This window comes from Genypterus blacodes, unplaced genomic scaffold, assembly GCF_046128005.1.
Source record: "Genypterus blacodes isolate CSIRO-AG114 ecotype Tasmania unplaced genomic scaffold, CSIRO-AGI_Gbla_v1 ptg000027l_1, whole genome shotgun sequence".
Classification (NCBI taxonomy): Eukaryota; Metazoa; Chordata; class Actinopteri; order Ophidiiformes; family Ophidiidae; genus Genypterus; species Genypterus blacodes.
Genome location: NW_027466840.1, coordinates 1,312,964 through 1,336,014, shown reverse-complemented (window position 1 = coordinate 1,336,014; position 23,051 = coordinate 1,312,964). Strand labels below are relative to the sequence as shown.

Genomic DNA, 23,051 nt, shown 5'->3' with positions numbered 1-23,051 from the left:
TACAATGTAAATCTGCGCCATGTGGACTTGTTTGACACTGAAAGGAGCCCAATATCTGACAGTTTTGTATCACTTGAACACACCTGTAACATCACCTTTGAAGCTCTGGGTGTCAGCAGGTTAATTGTGATCTGCGGGGGGACATGCAGCGTATTGGCTGTGGGCCACTGTGCGAGCCTTTGGGCTTAATGAGGCATTTAGAGAGGAGAGAAGTCGAACTCTGGGTGCCAAGGACATTTGCCGACGGTGACACGGCCCAGACGACATCTGCCATCATTACAGGCCCATTTAAAATGTTTCACGCCGCTCAGTGGCCCCCCGCCCCGTCTCGAGAAGGCGCTCTGCCAGAGGGCCCCGTGTTCTGGGGTCTGGATAAGGTCAATTACCTGCTGCTGTCAGGAGAAGGGAGCTTATGTCGGGGGTTTCTGAAGCAGCGTTTGCAAATATAGAATATAGATTTGCTAATAGGAAGAGGGGAAAGATTCATTTTGGTTACTAAGATACCAAGAAAAGCTTAAATGCTAAATTAAAGTGTCTCATGCATTTCCTCATGTCTGACATCTATAACTGCTAATCTGCAGAAAATGTAAATATTGCATGTATTAAAACGTCTTCCTCTTCTTCTTCAGACAGCGTCGAGGATGAACTTGAGCTGTCCACAGTCCGCCACCGCCCTGAGGGACTGGAGCAGCTGGAGGCCCAGACGCGCTTCTCACGCAAGGAGCTGCAGATCCTTTACCGCGGCTTCAAGAACGTAAGTTGCCAAACGTCAGGCGTAATGTAAATATTTAACGCAGGTTGTTCAGCTGTGCCGGGGATAATTGGGTCGTGGAGGAGATTGCTCGTGAGCGATCCAGGTTAAAGTTCTCAAATGACCTGGCCTGGCCATCACCTCTCCGTGGGAAGCGTAATGAGATGACCCAGAATCATCTTAACCCAAATTGTCTGGAAATGAAAGAAGGGGAGGATGAGGAGCGGCCGTGTTCGTGCTAAGCGGCGACAGTTGCACTCCCGCGAGGCTTCACTTTCCTGTTGAGCCTCTACTGAGCTCCGACCAAGTCCCTGCAAAGCCTGTCTATTAGTCTTGGTCCACTTGAGACAGTGCCAGCTAAGAAAGACTAATGAAGGTTTGGGGTGAGTTAATGTCTCGGCTGTAGTCTCGGAAGTTTTCCTCATTTCAGAACGCAGACAGATGAAGTTCAGGCAGACCAGACTTGCGGCACTTAGATTAGATGTACTGAATCGCTCCAGTCCATCACGGGAGCTATAGTTTTGCTCGTTCTTTAACTGCAGGGTCAGAAAGCTCATCTGTGAACACTGGCAGGACGGAGGCAAGCTTTTAAGGCCGGTCAGACTAAACGAGGCTGGCAAGGCTCCTGCGATGAGAAATTTGGCCCTTTGTCCTTGGCGCCCCCGGGATTTAGAAGCTAGTGGCCGTTAATGCCTCGTGGGAGGATGAAGTCGTATACGTCTTCGCAACAAGCTTCCCCCGAGGTTACGCATTTGTCAGGAAAGCAGGCGAAGCTCCGAGCTGGCAGGGGTCAGATCAATGCCGCCGGGTGCTTCGTTCCTCTTGAATCGGAGCAATCTGAGCAAAGGTCACCTGAAAGAGTCAACTAAAGCTCAGCGGCGTGATAGAACTCATTGTCTTTTGAATCCCTTAACCCCGGTCGATTGGAAATGATCTGATATTGTCCTCACGTCCCCGAGTGTGGCCACGGGGCCCTCGCAGTTCATCGTGCGCTGGCGGCACCACGGGCATGAGATTAAGATCCCAGCGTCTCCCTTCCATCAGGTTTACGTCCCCACACATACTTCATTGTCGCTTCCAGAATCTTCCCGAATGGAATTTCACACCCGGCCGGCTTTGTTATTGTATGAATCGCGCCGGCCGATGTCATTGTCACGGGTGAGCTATCTTGACACGCTACATCAAATGACAAAGCAAATGTCTTTTCACGCCTCTCCCCACCTCTAATAAGATCGTCCCTTGAATAACGCGCAAACTGGAATAACATACAAGGGCAATTGGAAGAGAAATTGCTCCTGTCCGCTGCACTTCATCATATTAAAACAGGATATGAGGACGATTATAGAGGATGTTCTCCTTGACCAGTCAAAGTCGATAATTCAATTTAAACAGAAAATTAGGTAATAAGAGTGTATATTCTGCTGTCTTTGATTGGATTGGATTGGAAAGATGCTGTAGAATACAATCTTCCATCAGTGTAAAACTTTGTGCAGCAATCAATAATTTTGTCTGACCTTTAATGCTCCTCCGCGTCGGCGTGGATGAGCCGGCAAGGTCAAGAGGCAAAGAGGAACGCTGATCTAGAACGCCGCCATCCATATATTACTGTCCGTCTTCATTAGTGTGTGTTATCAGCGTTGACAGCCGTAATTGCCCATCTGTGCATACACACAGGTACCTTCACCGAATCCGGGGACTCGCAAGTGAAATTGCACGTTTTTAAAAGTATCCACCTCAAGACGCCTTCAGTGACTGATGTGAGTAATCGACTCTTCCTGAAGAAGGAAGCAGGTTGTTTGGCAAGACGCTGTAGGACGCCAGACAGTGCTGTGATTAGCAGACGCTTCCGCTAAACAATATGTGTTTATAGGCGAAGGCGGGCGTGTTGTTCCTTGCTCAAGGTTCTCTCCCACGTCTGAACGCTCTGCGTAATTTTTGAAAGGATTTATTTAAAATTGACGCTCTAATATGCCTTTCTCAGCCGCCGTGTCTGTTTGGTTACTTCAATAATCCAGCAAACTGATGAAACTGAAATCCTAGTTAATTCAGGTCCATGCATCAGTCCAAGGTGAACTGCAAAACGCTCCTTGCAGACTCTCAGGCGCCTCGGAATCCTCAGACGTGTTCTCATTCTGTCTCCCGACCTTCCCCCAGAAGGCACATTGAGAGACACGGTTGACCTCGGTTTACCCCTACCCCACCCACCCACCTGCCAGAATCTGGTTTTATGAGACAAGAGAGGACGGAGTGTCAGGGAGACGCCGCAACCGCTCCTGCAGCGTCCTCTTCGCTTTCAAACGTGAATGTGAGGGATGTTTTCAAAGCCACTATGCCTCATTTTCAATCAACCTCAGAGGTTTAGAGTTATCTGTGTATTGGTTTATTTTACAAGGAAAAAGAAGCTTTATTCATGTTATTTTATATTATTGTCACTATCTTGGGTATTCCATTACATCATAACATATCCTATATCATATAACAGTACGAGTATCTATAGAACAATATTTATCTATAGTAATTTAGATAAGTAGTATGCAACTCAATGAATTAGAATATCGTGGAAAAATTCATTTATCTCAGTAATTCAATTTTGAAAGTGAAACTCTCATATATTATAGATTCATTACACACAAAGTGAAATATTTCAAGCCTTTATTTATTTTAATTGTGATGATTTTGGCTTGCAACCTCACGATAACCCCAAATTCAGTATCTCAGAAAATGTGAATATTGTGAAAAAAGTTCAATATTGCAGCCTCACGGTGTCAGTCTAATCAGCTCATTAACTCAAATCACCTGCTGAGGCTTCCTGAGCCTTTGAAGTGTCTCTCAGTCAGGTTCAGTCGGCCACACAATCATGGGGAAGACGACCAGATTCTAATTTATTGAGCTGCACCTGTGAAGATAGTATAATAAGTCATTGTATTGTGGAGATTTGTATTTGTGTGTAGTCTGTACAATTAGATATGATACCGTACTAAAATACTACAGTATAGAATAGTATGGTAAAGTCTAGCATGTGATATGGTATGATAAACTACAGTATAGTGTAATGTGGTCTGATAGGAGCTTATTATGGAGACTAGACTTTTATAGACATGTATGCTGGATGTTTGTGATTTGCTATAAGTACTTTTTATTCAGCTATTTCTGAATATTCACATTCAGTTACTCAGTCTTCAATGTTGTCTCATTATTGTATCCTCTCAGACACAGTTTGTTCTTTAAGCACAGCTCGCTCTCTCCCTCTCTCTCTCTCTCTCTGCCCCGAGCTGATTCACTTCTGTCCAACTCCGACAATCCCAGGCGTCTGCTGCTTCCGTGAATCATTTCTATAGGTGAACCATTCAGGTTCAGCAGGGACTCCATCATTCATCACGCAAGGGAAAGGAAATCGCCTCCAAAAACTCACAATCTCGCTCAGGGTGAAGACAGATTAACTCCGAGCAGAAATGAAGTTGGGAAGGACTCAGTCTTGCCTCCGCACAAGAATCGGCACGTTGCAGCAAGCAAGGTCATCCTTTAAAAAAGAGACAAAAGCCTGCTGCTGCTGCTGCTGAGGTGTTGCGTAAGATGAGTTTCTCTCACAGACAAACACAGGTGGCTGAGCGAAAGACTTTGGACAATATAGGATTTATGGGTTGGATTGTGAGGATGGCAGTGAGGCTTAAAACCCATAAAAGAGAAAAACATCTCTATCACTCTCAAAGATGAAGGGCGGAAGGAAGAAAGTGAAATGATAAATCTGTGATAGAGCACGCCGACATTGAATGAAATGTGCAGTTGATGAAAACGCACGATCAAATGAAATAATTCAGGAATAAACTGCCAAAGATTTTAATATATATGATTTGATTTCAAATTGTGTGTTTCTTTCGTTTGTGTTTTTCAGGAATGCCCGAGCGGAGTTGTCAACGAGGACACATTTAAAGACATCTACGCCCAATTCTTCCCACAGGGAGGTTTGTGACATCATCACATTGACTTAGTTGATTTGCCTCGGCATTCAATCGCCGTTTTATGTACAATATGGAGCTTTTACCGTGTTGACAGCGTCCACATCCATGTATGGAATCAGCATTTGGCCTCGCACTTATTCTAAGGATGTTTGTGTGGAACCTCTTATTGGAGGATCCTCAGTGTTAAAGCTCCTTCATGTTCAAACAGCATTAAAAAGGAAACCGAACTCGAAATGTGTTTGAGTTTACTTGGAATTTTTGTTTTGTTTTTCATTTAGTCTTTGCATTTTGCGTCTCGTCTTTCCCTTGTTACCGAAAACACACAACGGGAATCTGGGAAACGCAGCGGCGGAGGAGATTGTTTGTCACAGCCGCCGCTATGCAAAAGATTCCACTGAAGACGCAAGCAGCAAAAACAAAATAACAAGACAATTTCGATTAATCAGCCAAGCGAGATGGAAAACAGAACGTGCACAAGTGCCACTTATTGTCGTTCCCTCCGGTGAACTCTTGAAAGTATCTTTAGACTACAACACACTCCTTTTGCAGCACCGACGGGTTTAAACGCCGGTGAAAACTGTGTGTGATTCTCTCCCCAGACGCTTCGACATATGCACATTTCCTGTTCAATGCGTTCGACACGGATCACAACGGCTCTGTGAGTTTCGAGGTAAGCTGACTCATCTCCGCCTGACTGCCCAGTCAATGTTGTCCTTTTGTTTAGTATTTGATGTATTATCCAATTACTGCCAACCATTTACGGATATACTGAATGGACATTAGTTTGGGATGGTTTCCACCTGCTAAGAATGAAATATTACCAGCAACCTTTCTCTGAAAACATCCATTTCCATGCCTTAAAAGCTTCTCATCTCCTATTGGAATTCACTTCATAAATATGCCTCTCGTATTTTCAGAGTTTAGGCATTACGTCTCCCCCTACAGTATTACGCAACCTGCAACCTTGCTGTTTTTAATTCAACCCAAATGAGTCTCCTTGAGATCCTGTTCCACATGTGATTAATATTCATGAAGGTTCGATTTTTGCTTATTAGGGCAGGAAAAGCGTGGTTGCTCCTGACCCAAGTTTTCTGGAGTCTTTCCCGCTCAAAATTCGGGCATCCCCTGAGACTTTGAGTGTTGCGGCTAATTAGAATAATGAGGGATTCTTGATTTATTCATATCCTGGACGCTTAATACCTGATGATATGCAGATTTCTGATTGCAGCGTGTCGCAAATGTCATCAAATAGACCTGACACTCAGGGGCTGTTTCTTTTCCTTTGCAGGATTTCGTCATGGGCCTTTCCATCCTGCTGCGAGGGACCATTCAGGAGAAGCTCAACTGGGCTTTCAACCTGTACGACATCAACAAGGACGGATACATCACTAAGGAGGTACGTCTGCTGGAGCGCGCCACTATGCACGTACGACACTTCCGTTGTTCTTAAACGACTTTGCTCTTGCTTGCTGTGTCTCTGCCCCCAGGAGATGCTGGACATCATGAAGGCTATTTATGACATGATGGGGAAATGCACGTACCCCATGCTGAAAGAGGAGGCGCCTCGGCAGCACGTAGAGGTTTTCTTCCAGGTAAGGCTACTCGCCGCTTTGCGACACGCACGCCGCTCGCAGTAAAGAGACAGGTTGCCATATTTTCCTTCTCTGTCTGTGTCTCCAACAGAAAATGGACAAGAATAAGGACGGGGTGGTAACCATGGACGAGTTCATCGACTGCTGCCAAAATGTACGCCCCCCCCATCTCACACTGTTCCTCGTTTACACTCGGTGGTTTCCGGCGTAATTCTCATTGCTTTGTGTCTTTGTGCCTGCAGGATGAAAACATCATGCGGTCGATGGCACTCTTCGAGAACGTCCTTTAACTTACCGCAGAGGCTCGGAGGAGGCCGTCATCTTTTAGCTTGGCCCAGTAACTGAACTTGGACTCATACTGTGTACAGTGTGCTATGCAGACTTTTTGACCATAGATATATAATATCCGCTCATCACCGTGGGCCACAGGTAGGAGGAGTCCGCACAGGCAGAACACTCTGGAATTAGCTGCCACTTTAAACGTTTTGATTTCATAGGTAAAGAGAGCTTTTCTGTCCCCGGGATGAAAGGGGAAAGCATTTTAAACGTGACGCCGCCCGTCTTTGGAGCGCGTTTTTCAAAGTACGACTTGGTTTTCTTGTCTCAACACTGTGACTTCTGAATATCTGCCGTGACGTCGTGTCGATCTCTTTGACATTCCAGATGCGTTTGAATCTTTTTTTTCCCCGGCTGGCGATCCCAGAGTGTTCTCGCCACGACTCGCTCGGCGCCGTGGTCTGTCTTTGACTCGTGGAAGGAGACGCTTAGAGGGAGAGAACAGGTCTACGTCACATTTTTAAAGTTGTACATATTATAGATAATGCAGTAGATCCAGACTTTTTCGACTTTGTTCATGTTTACTTGCCAACGAGAACGAGACAACACGAGGATTGTATTGATGTCAAATCGGACCATGATATTGGTTTGTCAACAGAAGCACACAGGTAGAGATATTTGCCACCAGTATAATTAGAAGAGGATGTATTTGTCATAAGAGGCTGCTGCTTTCAGTGTATTTCATTCGATCCTATGTCTGTATATTCCCTGTAAAGAGTCATAAAGCATCTATCACTGTTTTTATTTGTTTGGAAGCGCTCTCACACTCGGAGCAGTGTTTTGAGATTATTTATAAGATATTATCATTGTACAAAAGATCGTCAGCTGTACAGTATTAAATGAAACTAAGCTCCCGGGTGGATTTCAGCTCTGCAGATTTGTTCATAAGTGTCATTGTTGATACATATGTTATAGATTTGTGTGATGTTGGTAGCTCACACCCTTTCTGCCGCCCCTCACTGTTTCAATCCGATTGGCTCCAGTCCTGCTGTAATTAAAGCATTGATTGGCTCTAATTCTGGACAAACACAAGGCATGCTGGGTAGGCGCCTCACCTGTCCTGATTGCCGGCTCGCTCCTCGGAACCTACTGGGATCACTGAGAGGAGTGTGTGTGTGTGGGGACATGTAAGTACACAACAGTGTGAGTGTCAGACTACTTGTTTGAAGGTGATTTTGCCATTCTGCTGCGTTTTTGAAAGCACACAGCTTCAAGGCCAGTGACTTCCAAATGCACTAACTTCCTTATTTGTTTATCTGAATGGGTTTAGTCAAGGCTAAATCATACTGAAAACACATTTAATGGTTTAGAATATTCTGCTTAAGTGCTTTACAAATACAAATATACCAACTCGGAGTACTTAACACTTCCATTTAGAGAAATCCTTTATTGTTGGGGTTGTAACATTGCTGATCGCTGAACCACAGAATGTTTAATGTTGCTGTGAATTAATGTTGGATTTCTTAACTATTAGATTTTTACAGTTACTGCCTGAAATAAAACATTTGGATGCCGTGAACCAGTTAAGTCATGATATATAAACACCAGGGTTGCACCTTGTAATGACATGCATGTTAAAGTCATGTTCCATCCAGAATAACTATGATTGCTGCAAACACCTTCACAGATTATATTGTTTGTATGCATCAATATGTTTACTTTTCATGCACCGACATGCTAGAGCCAACTCTGCACACATCGACGGAAGAACAGGCGCCTGACGCTCCCTGGTGGCCATTAAAAGCTTTATTGGAAGTGTGGAAGACACATTTATACACACAGTTGCCCTTTTTCAATGAAAGCTACAGTGCTGATGCACATTGGGGGCATAAAAAGTAATTCTAACATGGATCTAACTGTGTTTTTGCTGTTTTGTTTCATCTTCTAGTCAGTTGATCTCCAAGGAGAGGATAAAAACCAATCAGCGTGTTGAATGTATTGATTTTAGATGGTGCGATATCAGATGTGGTCCCTGCTAATCTGGCTTAGAGGGGTGGGAGCTCCGTCTGTAGAGTTGTATTATGATAAAAACAAGCTGTCTAACACAGTTTGGATGTGCAGTTGTGTCATTGTTGAGTTTAGATCAAGCACATTTTATAAGACGGCGATAATAAACGGGTCAGAAGGTGATTTGGATGCGTTGATTTGTTTTATATACCTGAAGAAAAACATTAACACAACAGATAATCCAGCAGATATCAGTCAATTTATGGCCCTTGTGTTAAATTTACACTGCAGATGTGAAAGAACAATCCAGGGACGCTGGATACAGTCAATAAGTCTAATTCAAATGTTTATTTAGGGTATGGAATAACATATACATGGCCCACCAAGCCCGCCAATTTCCACAAGTCAACTTAAGAACAATCACCGGTCTTTCCAGTTCCAATTAAGTCACTGCATCCAACTGAAAATAGCAAAGTACCCAAATAACCTGAGATAAATTTGCATACAATCCAAATGTTGAACTCATACGACATCAACATAAGGCAGGTGATCGTTTGTAAACGCAAAAGGTTGAGTATGTAATGTACAAAAAGACTTTTTGACGAAAGGCTTTTTTAGGACCAATTCCACAAAAGCAATTGCCTCCATATAAAAGAAAACAAATATAATGCCATGAAATTTGTACTAAAACTTCAGACTGTAATGTTAAATATTATCATTACACATAAATAATTTTGCAGATTATATATCTTAAGATGTTTTCGCTGCTGTACTTGTCTGTACATTTGGGATACATAATACATAGATGTGGTTTCACGCCAGATGCCTGCAACATTGTTCATCTGGACACGGTTTGCTCATTTTCTATTCATGCAACCAAAGTGTTTCCATGTCACCGGACTCCTGCGCTCAAATCTCCCAATACCATACACGGTCAATTTTTCATGTGCATAAATGGAAAAGGGCATTGACTCACTCTGGGTGCAATGACTGCAAATCTAAAAAGGAATGGCATTGATTTTCAGTCCTTGCAAACAGCAGTGTTCATTTCAGCATTGTTTCTGCTAAATTATAAATTACCTGGTGTGTCGTCTTAAGAGGGGAAAGTCCACAGTATTTAGGTTTCCAACACACACACACACTGATAAATGTTCCTATAAATCTGAAATGTTCCACTAAAATATTAAAAGACCAGGTTGTGTAAAATGTTTTGATATGTATTAAATGTACATTTTTTAAAAAGAAATTAATTGATGGACATGATATGTCTGATCTCGATGATGACCATGTACAAAGACTGGCGAGTCTAAAAATGAACATTTACAATATGATCCGCAAATAACCCCTTGTTTTTTTTAAAGTCCCTTCAAATCCAACACACCAAATATCTGTACAGGGAATGATGAGTGTGTTTAATCTCTCCACATTAATTTTGACGCACTTTAAACATACAAGGAGTTATTTGAAGAGGAAGTACATTTATCTTAGTATACTAAAGGCATTTTGGAAAGGCAGCTCTGTGTCTCTAGGGTTGAATCTCAAAAGGCTCCTGGTTCTTCCTTCCTGGTTCTATCAAAGTTTCTTTCCTCTGACCCTTCCTTCCTGTATACAGCCAAAAGATCAGCAGGAGCCTACTGAGACCGTCCCTGTGAGATTTGTGCGTGGTCCGTTAGGTGCTGAGTGTCTCCCAGGTCGAGCTGGAAGGGGGGGGGGACACTGGATGCCAGTCGTCCGGGCTTAAGTCAGAAGCTGCCTGATCTCCTGATGCACGTAGCAGAGGAAGTCCATGTACGAAGCTCCGCCGTGCAGGCCCTTGTCCTCCACCAGGAACTGGCGAAACAGCATCTCAGATTTGTCTTTCTGCCACACGATCTGGAGCTGAGGGGGGGGAGCAGAGAGGAAAGACATGAAGCCAAGTGAAACCTGCTTCCAAGTGGTTTTTATAGCTGTCGTTTAATTGAAAAGTTATATGGTCCACAATAGATTAAGAAATTGTCCCCATGGCCCTAAGTAACGGTCAGGGTGTTACTGTAGTTACAAAGCAGCTCCACTAGGGGGCGGCAGAGCTAGTTTAACTACATGAGTACCTACGTGAAAGGCTTTCGTCAGTACTACACATCACTGTTATGAGCATGGCAGTCTTGTGGTTTATGATGAAGGCAAGGTTGTGGTACACGACTGTAAATGGATCCAAACATCGTACCTTCATGGAGTTTGAGCTCTTTTCCAGCAGGGCACCGACAATGGACTGGACCCTCTTTGATAACGGGTTATCCAGCTCTGGCAGAGCAGACTGAAAAACAACAAAGGTTGGTTAAGTCTACAATGTGAATTATGAAATAGATTTGCAGACATTCAGCACTGATAACTCATATTTGCTGAAAGAATAGAAACCAAATCATTGTTGGACAAAATTGTTGCAACTAATTTGAGTAGTAATCACATTTACTTTGAGCTGTTAAAGTGATTTGTTTCTGGCTTCTGATTAAACACCCACATAGTTTCTAAATGTTGAAGTCATGACAAAATAACAGCAATGCCTCACCACCTGACAACATCTTTACAAATAGAAAATGACGATAATGCTATGAAGTCTGACCATGGGTCCTTGCAGGTGAGCGAGGGACGGCAGGTTAAAGAGGCTCTGGATGAGATCAGGTGGGCTGGCTTGGCCCAGCCACAGAAACATGGTGTGACCGTTCTCCAGCAGGAACGCGCCCGAGTCTGTCAAACGCTCCATTGAGCAGCGCACGGGAGCTGGCAGAGCCTCGCTGCTGACGTCCACGTTGTGCTGAAAGAGAAAAGTAAGGATTTGTAAGATAAAGGCCGCTCTGATTGGAGTTCCTTCAGTGGCTGTGTGTATCTCTCACCAGTGGGATGAGGCGTGGGTAGAGCAGCAGCTGGCTTTCCTCCACCCCCATGGCCATGACCGACACTCTTTGGTGAGCTCTATCATCAGTGGAGAGCTCTGTGCTGCCCACCAAGGGAGCGCTCTTCATCAGGCTGTTCATGTACACTGGGAACACCTTCATCGCGTCAGGCAGGATCAGCTGCAGGATCGGTACAGAGTGAGAAAGAGTCACAGTTCTGCACACATTTGCTTCTAAAAGCATGTTGGATTCCAGGCTCTTCTGCACTGCACTGACCTGGCTGGCTGCAGAGGGACTGGCACAGTTCTTCCTGTAGCAGGCCAGCATGTGGGCCGTTTGGCTGACCAGGATCTCCCTCACGTTCTTGAGCGGCTGGTTCAGGATGGCACGGTAAGCTGAGGGGAGAAACAACAAAAGGTTTGTTAAACCAGAACAAAAGCAAAAGCAAAAGGGTGGCAGATTAGAAACCTAGTCTGGGGGAGGAAGATAGCTGGAGAAGAGGACAAAGAATATTTGATCCTGCATTGACAAGTTTCCATCGTTGAAATTATCATTTATCTAGAACGGAGCATCACCTGATTTGGCAAAGAAGTTGACCAGCGAGTCGGTCTCACAGCTCTTGTAGAGCTCCGACAACTGTAAGCTGCAGTTCAGACTGAGGTTGTGGATGCGTAGACGCCGCTGCCCACTGATGGTGGTGTACAGCAAGGCACACTGGGAGATTCAATACAAAAATAAGTTATTATGTCTTGATAAATGACCAGGAATAGCAATGTATGTATTTCTCTTCCTTTTCTGGTAACAGGAGGCATATAGGGGAGTGTTCCATACCTGCATGAAAGCCCCGGTCTCCTCACTGAGCGTGTCGTCGTGCTTAAACTCCACGGTCACGGCCTTGTCACAATCCACAGCCGCCATCTCTATGTCTGTGGTGTTGTTCATGTGGATGGCGCCGTAGAAGTCTGTGGCCCTGAAGCCTGACACAGGACACGTATGTCAAGTCATGGAACACGGGTAACAAACATAAACCTGTGTGATCTGAAGTGCTGCTGTTGTGTACCTGTGCTGGTGCGAACACGCATTATGGCATCAAAGCCGATGTTCTTCTGCACGTCTTTCCTCAGGTCCCTCAGGAAATGCTCCCCATCTGTCTCCACCTGACCACATGAAGAGCAATCGAGTCAGCAGCAAATATCACCACCAGCTTTAGCCACTAGATGGCAGCGTTGCCTATATTTGGTTCCATGTGAGTGAAACAGCAACTAAATGAACCTTGTTACCTGGAAGTTGTTGTACTTGTAGACGGAGCCGCCAGTGTGTGTGGGCACATCAGCCATGGTTGCCATGTCAACATACTGGCTGGGGAATAGGAACAGGTCCACGCAGCAGCCCTGTGCCACACACTCCTTGGACAGCTGCTCATACACACCTTTCTGAGGCTGAAACAGAGTCTAAGGAAAATGGACAACAAAATAAAAAATGGTGTGTAGGATTACGTCAAGGTGCTTCCTGTGTTCAGAATCAGATCTGTGTGTTTACTCAACACAGAGGGCACTCACTTTCTCTTTCTCTGTGTTGACCAGCTTCTTGTCATCCCGGTTCTTCAGCTTCCCAGGAGCCTCAGCGGTTGGCATGGAGGATTGAAAGATGAAAAGTTTCCCGCTACACTCTGCTGCCTGCGGGGGCGAAGAAGAGATGAAGAGATCAGGATCAGATTTCTTCCTCCTTATGAATTCCTCAACATATTCTATCAAGCAAGTACAGTCTTGACCTGGGGTGAATCTCTTCTTGTAGCACATACAACATGACAAGTGGTCAGTGTTCCAACAGCTGTGTGTGAATGTTTCCTTCCCTTCATGCCAAAACACGGACCTAACCATGACCGGGAAAGTTTGTTGAACTTTAAAAGAAACATGAACTTACATATCAGGAAGACGAAAAACAAATGTGCAAATGCCAAAACGCTTGATAACTTTGAGTTGAAGTTGAATGACCTTAGAAGTCGCTGCCAAAGTTAGCATGAGCACTTTATCTCCAACATGTTGACGAATGGAAACAATCTCTTTCATGGGGATGGTTGGTGCTTTGGTAGTTTTTTGCATTGTGTGTTTTGGCAATACAACATCCTCTATGCTGGGATACAAACTAATATAAAACATAATCTAAATGTCATTTTGAAACACTAAGTGAATTAACTTTGTGAATGCACTGGGCTTGACTTGAATTTCTACATTTTGATAATAGAAATGTGTTTTGTTCCAAGAGCAGACAAACATTTCAGCAAGATTCTGCAACGCTTCTTGGCCTTGCTTATACTTCAGCATGTTGCAGACGTCCAGGACCCTAATCTCCCTCTGCATGTTGACAGACGTCCCCCTTGTGTCTCACCTTAAATGCCTCCACACCAGCCTGGATGACCGGGACGAAGACCGTCTCGCTCTCGTTGGTGTCTGCGAACATGTCGGGGATTTGGTCCAGGAGGCTAGAGAGGAGAGAGGCAGACAAACGGCTGTGTTATAGCAGATTCTTTCTTCCCGTACGACATGATTAACGAGTCGGCCGGATCTTACTTGTAAATAACGGCCCTCGAGTCTTGGTAGTTGACGAGGAAGCCGTCCTGCAACGGGACGAACATCTCAGCCGTGTCGGAGACCACCAACATCTGGGGCTGGGCCAAAGCGCTCTTTACGTTGTAGAAGTGAAGGACCTTGTTGAAAGTGACGAATCCAACTTTTATGGCTGAGCTGTCGGCACCTTCCTCTCTGGTCAGGGGTAAAGAACACGCATCAGAAAGTCAAATATCTTATCTTATCTCAATTATACAGGCTCGCTGACGACAATTCCCTCAGAAATACTTTGGTGCTGGCTGTGTTCCTGCCTGCACGTCTGCCTTCAGGACCTTTTGTATATTTTCACAACAAACCCTCCTCGCGCTACAAACCATTAGTGTAAAGCATCTGCCTTTTAAAAACACAAAGTCTCAATATAGCTCTTTTCTGATATGAGAGAAAACACAAAAGGGAAATGGAGTTCAAATATGGGATCTGTATCACTTCCAAGGATAATTCTGTCAATCAAAACTATAAACATTGAATACGGAGTAGCACATTACTATCTGAACTAGTGGAAATTCAAAATAAGGAAGGAAGGAAAGGAAGGATATAACAGTCTGAGACGTACCCTCAACTTGCTCTGGCTCTAATCCTAATCTCCCTGCAGATTTACACAGTTCAAGATCAAGTCTCTTAAAAATGGAGTAGATAAACGCTCCTGGAATGAATAATGACATGAAGAGCCCTGATATGTAACAGAACACACTGAATCCGGCTATGAAAGCGGTGGTGAGGTTGAACCAAAACCCATACATCCAACCCCCCCACCCTCTCCCCCCAACGCCGTATCAATTTAAAACGCATTCTTGGCTGACACTGCCAACTGCACTTTGTACGTCTCTCTTCCTAAATCAGGCACTCGCACTAAGGAAAGCGTAAGCTGTGTGACCGGTGAACCTAAAGGAAGATTCCTCTCTGAATATAACTCACTGGTACTGATAGGAATAAATAACTCTTGAGGGGGAGATGGGTTACTGTTGCTCCTTCTCTTACAGGGGGGAAGAGTGATGAAAAGCATTTGTGATGATAACCAAAAACGCCACTGCCAATAGGAGTCTGCATCTGCATTTACTTAAACCGGGCCCTTGACTGCAAGTATTGCCTCGCGTGATCTAAACGTGCAAAATGTCGAAACCTGTTTTCAATTATTCCCAGTGAAAACAAAAGCAAGGAAGATTCGAGCGTGAGCGAGACGGAGCTTATCTGGAGCAAGCTGCTGCTAAGTGCCTTAACAATGATGTAATGGCTGCAGAAAAGTATGAACACAGTGCTGCTGGCCCCAAAAAAAGCCATGTATTCCAAGTTATTTTCGGAGTGCCCAGGTGAAGTAAATCACCCTCTTCTCTGACAAATCTGAAACGTAACTGTGTTTGTTTTGTTTTGTATGCCTTTGGAAGGTGAAGGCCTGCGCTATAACATTTTCCGTTTCTGGCAGCTTGGCCTCCCGACTTGCCCAAAGCCACCTCCTGCTAAACTTCAAGCGGGGACGACTTATTGCTTGACTGTTTATTCTCTTCTGAGCTCCTGAGAGGAGGGAACTCCTTTTATGGTGAGCCATACATTTTAAAAAGGAGATTTTGGCACAGTGAGTCATTCAAGCTTGCGGTCGACCTGGAATCCCGGTGATGGCCGAGTACAGTAAAAGGTTTGAGTTACTATTCGTGGACGCAAGGTTTCGTGTGTGTACCTGGGAAGATTCTCCAGCAGAGTTTTCAGCTCGTCGCAGATCAGTTTGACCAGTCCGCTCTTAATGTTGTTGTAGGACACGTCGATCATAAAGACGTAGGCAGGGGGATTAGGAGGCTTGTTGTTCTGTGACAGAGGAAGCAAAAGTTAAGTTTAGATTGTTTGCAATAAATCTTAACATTCAGTTTCTGTACTTCTTAACCACCAATAGTATTTCCTGAGAAGTTCTGACAGTAATGAGTTCCTACCCAAAGGAGGGCAACAGAGATGGACGGGGAGGGGGGGCTAATAAGACAATGTTATGTTTCCACAGTTACCCATGACCAGGAACCTCACCCCACAGGCGCTTGATAGATAATTGGCCTGCATCGTGTGTTTATAAATCTCTATAAACAAGAGTAAAAGTAGGCCACAGGAGTGACTCACGCCTTTGCCAGCTATCGCCAACCCTGTAATGGAGCCACCAGTTCACATCTCTGTCTTCCTCATTTTCAAAAGAACAGAGCAGGGAACATTCCAAGTGCTAATCACTTTTTTACAAGCACTTAATCATAATTATGCTTAATGAGTGTTGGCGGAAAAAGTCCACCGCTCCTCTGTGGTTGTCCAGTACCTTGCAGTAGTCTAGGGTGGCAGCGAAGTCGTAGGATCCCAGGGAAAGCTCGGGACGCTCATAGAAGTCCACCCTCCGGCCCACGTGGTCAAGATGTTGGAAATAGAAGGCTGGCACTTTGGTAGGACAAAAGAAATACTGTAAATAAACAACTTCTGATATACTGTACACTCTTATTTTCCATGATATGTTTCCTCGTCTGATCAATGAGATATTATCGTTTGCTAATCTCCTTTTACCTTCACTGACGCAGTTGCAGAAACCACACTGGTACCGACGACCACCATCCATAAACTGCATGTACGGACACATGTAAGCCTTGCAGCGGTTGCAGCGGATGGGGCCCGTCTCACCGTGGTTCACGACATAGAGAGGAGACTGGACAGGGAGGAACACGAGGCATTTGGTCAGGCTTTTAACAACTGTTACCTTAACAACTCAAGCTCTTCCATGTTTCCATGTAGTTAGTTCATATTCCTAACAGGTACTATGCTCCATTTGCCCTTGTAAACAAAGTTCTGAATTCCATGACACTAGAACAACACACACATTCATATACAAAACATTTATCCAACCCTATTTTTGTTCAACTTTGTGAAGAACGTTTTATTTCCTCAGAATAGAGGCAGAGAGATGATGAAGACGACCCCGGTGCTGTACATTCAAGACTCTCTGCAGGCTTTGACGCAATAGAAAATGAATATGTTTGGTTCAAATGAACCCGGCAACCATAGAACACGGACAATACAGCCAAGCAGGTTTACTAATAGACTGGTTCCCCTCAAGGTGACTGAGTAGAGACTGTTTACAATATTGAGGAGCTGTTTACTTAAAGGCAGTGAATCAAACTATGTGAACAACAGATGTTTTCCTCTTCTTGTGTAATAATGGAAACATGCTCCATTTAGCAGGCACTGAATGAAATGAAACCAGGGAATGCGGTACGCTCAAGTTTAATTTCTTGTGTAACGTGCACCTCTTTTCTCCTTCAGTCATCCCTGTGGATCTGACATTAGCTAATTAGTCCAAAGCCAGATAGAAAGCTAACATTTCCTAAAAAGGTCTATTGCTGCCTGGGACAGGCAGAGAGCGGAGAGGAAAATATCTCAGGCAAGATTCTTGGACCACACAAGAGCCAAAAGGAGGTCATCCACAGTACAATGGAGCTTGTGCAGTACTTGGATCGATGTGAACCGAAAAGAGAAATCTATCCAAGACAAATATTACATCACCCTTGTGTAGGTTCAATCTTGCACTCTAGTGTCCCAATTTGACATTCAGACAAAAAAAGCTAATGTTCTGCTGTCTTCTCCAGGAAATATGACTGCCACAGTATTTAGAAAACCTGATTTTGTAGTAGCTGACACACCAATGACAAAAGAGAATACAGGTCCACACATGGGAATGCCGTACATGGGTTTAGAAGTCTAAATACAAATGAAATGCCGGGTAATTTGCATGCATAGCTTATATAGAATTTAGGCAGCCCAAACAAGTATGAATTATAGTTCATGTATTTATCTAAGTATTACATGACTCACCTCGTTCTTTGGCAAAGTGGCAAAAGGTTTAATAATGGCAGCCAAGGGTACATGGCACTGTTTGGCCAGATCAGCGGTGCAGGGTAAGGTGTAGGTGGTGCAACGTATGAATCTGGGACTGGCATTGCCTAGAAGAGGAACAAAGAGGAGTAGATGACCTCATAGTTTCCAGAGCTCATTGTCAAGTGCACACTTCATTTTGGTAAATTAACACAGATCACATGGAAATAAACTTCATTTATGTCTTGTATACAATCATTTTGGACATTGTGGTTGTCGTGGGTTACCTTGGTCTTGTACTGTGAAGTCAGTGGTGACCAAAGGTGGAATCTGCCCTCTGACATTTGTGGAGAAGACCTGTCCTCCTCGTTTCTCTTGGTCAATCTCGATGACTTGGGTCTGAAACATACCAATTGATCATTAATAGTTTCCAGGACAATCATGATTAAGACTCAATTAATAGCAACAAAGAGACGTCATGCCTTTGTCAGAGACCTGTGTAGGATTAATAAGCTCCTGGTTCAGGACATCAAATGTGGAATGACATTTGTGCTTTGCTGTGTGAAGGTGAGAAGTATCAGGGTCAGCTACTCACCGTGCTGGGAATGGAGTCAGGGTCTAGTTTCTTCTGAGGTGGACCAGCCATTTGGGCTCCTGGACCAGGGAAGGCCCCTGGCATTCCAGGTTGGGGTCCAGCCATGTGCCCTCCAAACTGACCTGTACAGGAAAATGGGGCAACACCGTAAATTACAGGGAATTAATCTATTTCAATGTCAAATGCAGAGCTGTGCACCATTTAATAACCATTCCTCTGTCAAAATGTGTAATTATACAGCTCTAACCTGCTTTTGGCTGAAATGTTTACAGGTACCTGGTTGTTGAGGGTAACCAGGTGGACCCACAGCTCCAGGACCAGGTTGCTGGAAACCCCCAGCTCCTGGAGGAGGTGGCCCTGGGAAGGGTCTGCCTGCACCCGCCATTGGAGGGCCCGCCATGGGTAGGCCTGCCATGGGCGGGCCTGGCATGGGTGGGCCTGGCATGGGCGGGCCTGCCATGGGCGGGCCTGGCATGGGTGGGCCTGGCATGGGCGGGCCTGCCATTGCCATGTTTCCTGGTGGAGGCTGTGGTGGAGACATCTGGGGGATCATGGAGGGTGGGCCTGGAGGCATTTGCGGTTGGCCCATGGCTGGAGGAGGGGACATCTGGAAAGGCTGCTGGGAAACGGAGCTAGCCGGAGGATGAGGGCTCTGCATGGGTCCTGGAGCTAAATTATGAGGAAAGGAGCCCCAGTACATGATTTGTGGTGAGTATGGTCTCGGCTGTCATATCTCTAATCAATAACATGCATTCAGTTGACCAAGTGAGCCAAGTTTTGTTTTAAGTCAATTCTATTTGTTTGTTTAAATCAATCAGTAATAAGGTCAATTTACCATAGTTGCCCAAGTTCATAGCACCCATCTGATTGGTGAGATGTTGTGCTGGAGGCGGTGCTGGAGATGCCATGCTGTTATACGGTGACTGTGGTGGTTGAGGTTGTCCGTAGGCAGCAGAAACAGCAGGTGGAGCGGGATATCTGAGTGGGAAAGAATGGCAACAGACAATAAGTACTCCACAATACTCAATGTGTCCTGTATTTCAGAATCATAACCATGTTTTTAGACCAAATGTGCTGTACCTTTGTGGATGAGCACCATTCTGCTGGACAGTTGGATTGTAATGACTAGATGCTGGAGGTGGAGGCATACCAGGGGCAGAGGAAACCGGTGACTTCATTGGACCTGTAGGAAAGGTCAGAAACTTATGTATAAGCCAGCCAGGAACCAAATTCTTGATCTAACCAAAGAGCGTCCTACAATTGATGCTATTGTCAGGAAGACATTCTTGTTTCAGTATTGTTGTTTTGGCCAGGTGCGGGCACGTTTATAATAAAGCCAGTAAATTAATAGCATGGCCTTGGATGGTGCTACCAGCTGTGTTTGGTGTTACTTAAGACCGTATCTGAAAGGTCAGACACCCACAACATTCACTGAGTAACAAACATGACAATGTTAATATTATTATTACTGGTTATTAAAGGCTGCTGGCACTCTTTCCCCTGGAGCAGGCTGTGTGAAGCGAGCTGAGAGCGAACACAGGCTGACAAAGGTAGATGCCAACTTTTGAAATATGTATTAATATTAACTATGGAAAATTAGTATTTAACAGCCCCTCAAATACAGACTCCCAGCCATTTCTAGGTAAAAATGCAGAATGCAAAATGGTACAGTAAAAATGTTTGATTTTGGATTTTTAAGTTTTTGTATACCCTGTTCACAGCTTATTATGAAAAACAAATCCTTGCGCTAGCTTTGCCAAGATGTTTTAATGCATTTCCCATCAAGGCGAGGATACGCGTGCACTCCAAATGCAGGGGCGGCTGATTTGACCACGGATTTGCCAATTACAGCTGGCTTGACCGCAATATTTTCACACACCGTCAAAATTCTGTCTTTGAAAGCCTTGTACTTTTTGCCCTCATATATCTTAGGGTCCTCATAGTTCTGTGGGATTCTCTCACCCCGGAACCATGACATGTTGCACATCCTTCCGATCATCTTCGTAATCTGTCCTTCCTCTGCCGCCTCACTGTTTTCATCCACTCACGCTTCTACTCCTCCCACGTGTCGCGCTGTGGAATCTCAATGCACAGCTAATGCATTGCCTCGGGCTCCTGATTAGCTTGAAGAAGCTTGGCAATGTAGTTTAGTCTTGGGCTGCAGCCAGGGTTCGTCTGAAGACAATGTTCTGCTGGCCCTTAGCAAGATTGATCACCTCAGGAAACTTGATCCACATCATGGATGTTGTATTCCATCATTGACTAGTGAGCATCATGAGCATCAATCGTTCTTTTCTTCTTCACTCCTCTCATCTGTCCCTCAATAGTGTGTATATTTAGTCTAGCCTTCATCTGTGACATCAATGTGGCTGTGGAGGGTCGCAACTGTGACTTCATTCATGACATCATTACGGGGTGTTCCTGTCCCCCACTATATAAGTCATGCAAAAAAAAATAAAACTACTACTTATCATTGCAACTCAACCCAGAGATGAGAACGCACACACACACACGTGCACTCTCTGATTATAGCAGTATAAGTATAGAGAATAGAGAATATATGTATAATTAGTAGCATAGGAAGACTAGTATACGATAAGAAAATACGAGATATAAGATAAGATGTACAATATTTCTGTCAGCTATAAATTATAAATAAATAAGCAGTGAATAATGTTGTGAGCTTCTACTGTAACTGAATAGAAAAAATAAAATTAGCTTTTTACTGACTGGGCTGCAGCGTTGTGTGGCAAGATCAGACCTGTCCAACTAATGCTTCAGGAGGGACAGTCCAGAGAGGAACTTTACCTGGTGGTGCAGCAGTGAAAGCTTGAGGCGGTCCCCCACCATAGTGACCGTAGAGGGGCTGTGCAGGACCTGATCCAAAACCAGGTTGGTAGCCCCCCATGCCTGGCTGGGCCTGGGAATATGGGGGTGCGGCATAACCCGGATGACTCATTATGATGGGAAGACTCTACAGTCTTTTCATGCCAAGATGAATGATGTTTGATCTCCTGTGAAAAGGTAAAAAGAATATTGAGCGTATGAACAGAAGGATCAAACCTTTTTTTAGGCGTGTTCTCTCTCTCTCTCTAAAATATGCACACATCATAGACATACAAATACAGATCAATAGAGCATTCCTCCCTGTGAAACTAAACTATTTACACACATCACACACACCGTAATGTAACTCCCTTGTAGTACTAACATTGCTTCCTTGTTAATATTTTAGTTTGCTCCACATCATCAACTCTGATATGCAACCTCAACGTCAACAACCCTGCAACATGGACCTTTGACATGCTTAATACGAGATAACAGGCCTATACCCGATAGCATTATCTATGAACGATTACGTTCGGTGTCCATTTCTGTTTGACTCACATTCATATAAATATCAATTCAGCGACTAATTGGCCATTTCATCACGTTTTGCCACTTTTCCTCATAAATTCTGGCAACATATTGACGCCTGTGTTAGGCCCTCAAACAGCACTTGTAGGTTCCTCCACCTCTCCACGTTGGCCACATTCTAAGTCATACTGGCTGTCTATTAAAGCTATATTATGGTATATTATAACAAAAGCTGTTTTCTAAAGTTATAGCACTTCACAGACAAGTTGGTGAACTTCAGCCCAGCTGGGTCAACAAATATACCAGCTGCGTTATTACGACTCCCTTAAACGATATTTTTCAAGCTCTCGTTGAAATCCCTGTATTAAAACGTCATTAATATGTCTAAGTTGTTATACGAAGACAAAAAAGTATAGAGTAGCTTCAGGTTTCCAGTGCAGTAGCTCTGCCACGGATTGCCACGTCAAAGACCGCTACAATGGGTCAAACCTGAGCATCCCTGCCTCTCTCAATTCATAAACAGCTATGCAAACACGGATATGATCTCTTTAACAGTATAACGATCTGCCATTTTAGTTATCTTATTATCTTATCAAAGGAAGCCAACATGACAACACAGCAACCGTTAGACTTAGATTAGCTTACACATTGATAGAAAAATAGCGACCAAGGCGGAAATTGATACAAAGTTTTCCTTCGCAGCAGAAACATATACACTCTAAACATGAATATCGTCACATATGGAACTGTCTGAGATGCGGTTATGTGTTTCCATATGCTAGAGGTTGTTGCCGGTAGGTTTATTTACCTGTATTTGGGGCAGAGTCTTCCTCTGTGTGTGTGTAGCTTACAGTGTGATCAGAGTGCCACGTCAAACTCCACCACAGCACCGGGTACTGTGTAAGAGACACGAAGCAATTCCGTCCTGTCAAAACACATAACAAAACGTAGACGTTCCGGTTTAGAAAGTATAAAAATAAAATCATCAGTCACGAACAAACGCCGAGGAACAACACACGGTCAAGCAAATACATTAATTAATTCTGAATATGTGCAACATGTCTTAATACGACCTATTCGCGCTCTTTACACCCTTCGTATTCTTTGCAAAACGCCCAAATATGCTTTTATGTTGGGGTCATTTCCGCTTTACTTCCTGTTTAGGTTTGTATTTTTTTAGCTAACTTGTTGG

The 23,051-nt window shown here is 44.2% G+C and overlaps 2 protein-coding genes across 2 annotated transcripts in view; one reads left to right on the top strand and one right to left on the bottom strand.

Annotated features, from left to right (window-relative positions):
* The window catches only part of kcnip4a (potassium voltage-gated channel interacting protein 4a), a 29,605-nt gene extending 22,204 nt beyond the window's left edge, over positions 1 to 7,401 (top strand). The window contains exons 3-9 of the mRNA XM_076143718.1: positions 582 to 754; positions 4,644 to 4,713; positions 5,310 to 5,380; positions 5,999 to 6,106; positions 6,198 to 6,302; positions 6,394 to 6,456; positions 6,545 to 7,401. Of these exons, the coding sequence (XP_075999833.1) occupies positions 582 to 754; positions 4,644 to 4,713; positions 5,310 to 5,380; positions 5,999 to 6,106; positions 6,198 to 6,302; positions 6,394 to 6,456; positions 6,545 to 6,592 (638 nt within the window). The 3' untranslated portion in view covers positions 6,593 to 7,401. The remainder of the gene's footprint in view (positions 1 to 581; positions 755 to 4,643; positions 4,714 to 5,309; positions 5,381 to 5,998; positions 6,107 to 6,197; positions 6,303 to 6,393; positions 6,457 to 6,544) is intronic.
* Positions 7,402 to 8,905: 1,504 nt separating this feature from the next.
* sec24d (SEC24 homolog D, COPII coat complex component) lies at positions 8,906 to 22,771 on the bottom strand. The gene is made up of 23 exons (XM_076143777.1): positions 22,668 to 22,771; positions 21,311 to 21,516; positions 19,583 to 19,685; positions 19,338 to 19,480; positions 18,779 to 19,171; positions 18,503 to 18,624; positions 18,195 to 18,306; positions 17,908 to 18,035; positions 16,606 to 16,744; positions 16,367 to 16,482; positions 15,755 to 15,879; positions 14,026 to 14,217; positions 13,844 to 13,937; positions 13,015 to 13,131; positions 12,736 to 12,906; positions 12,516 to 12,612; positions 12,287 to 12,432; positions 12,031 to 12,169; positions 11,732 to 11,850; positions 11,456 to 11,635; positions 11,185 to 11,376; positions 10,789 to 10,878; positions 8,906 to 10,463 (listed from the first exon to the last, which is right to left on the bottom strand). The coding sequence occupies exons 2-23, from the start codon at positions 21,459 to 21,461 to the stop codon at positions 10,323 to 10,325; spliced, it is 3,210 nt and encodes a 1,069-aa protein (XP_075999892.1). The 5' UTR covers positions 21,462 to 21,516; positions 22,668 to 22,771; the 3' UTR covers positions 8,906 to 10,322.
* Between the last annotated feature and the right edge of the window lie 280 nt (positions 22,772 to 23,051).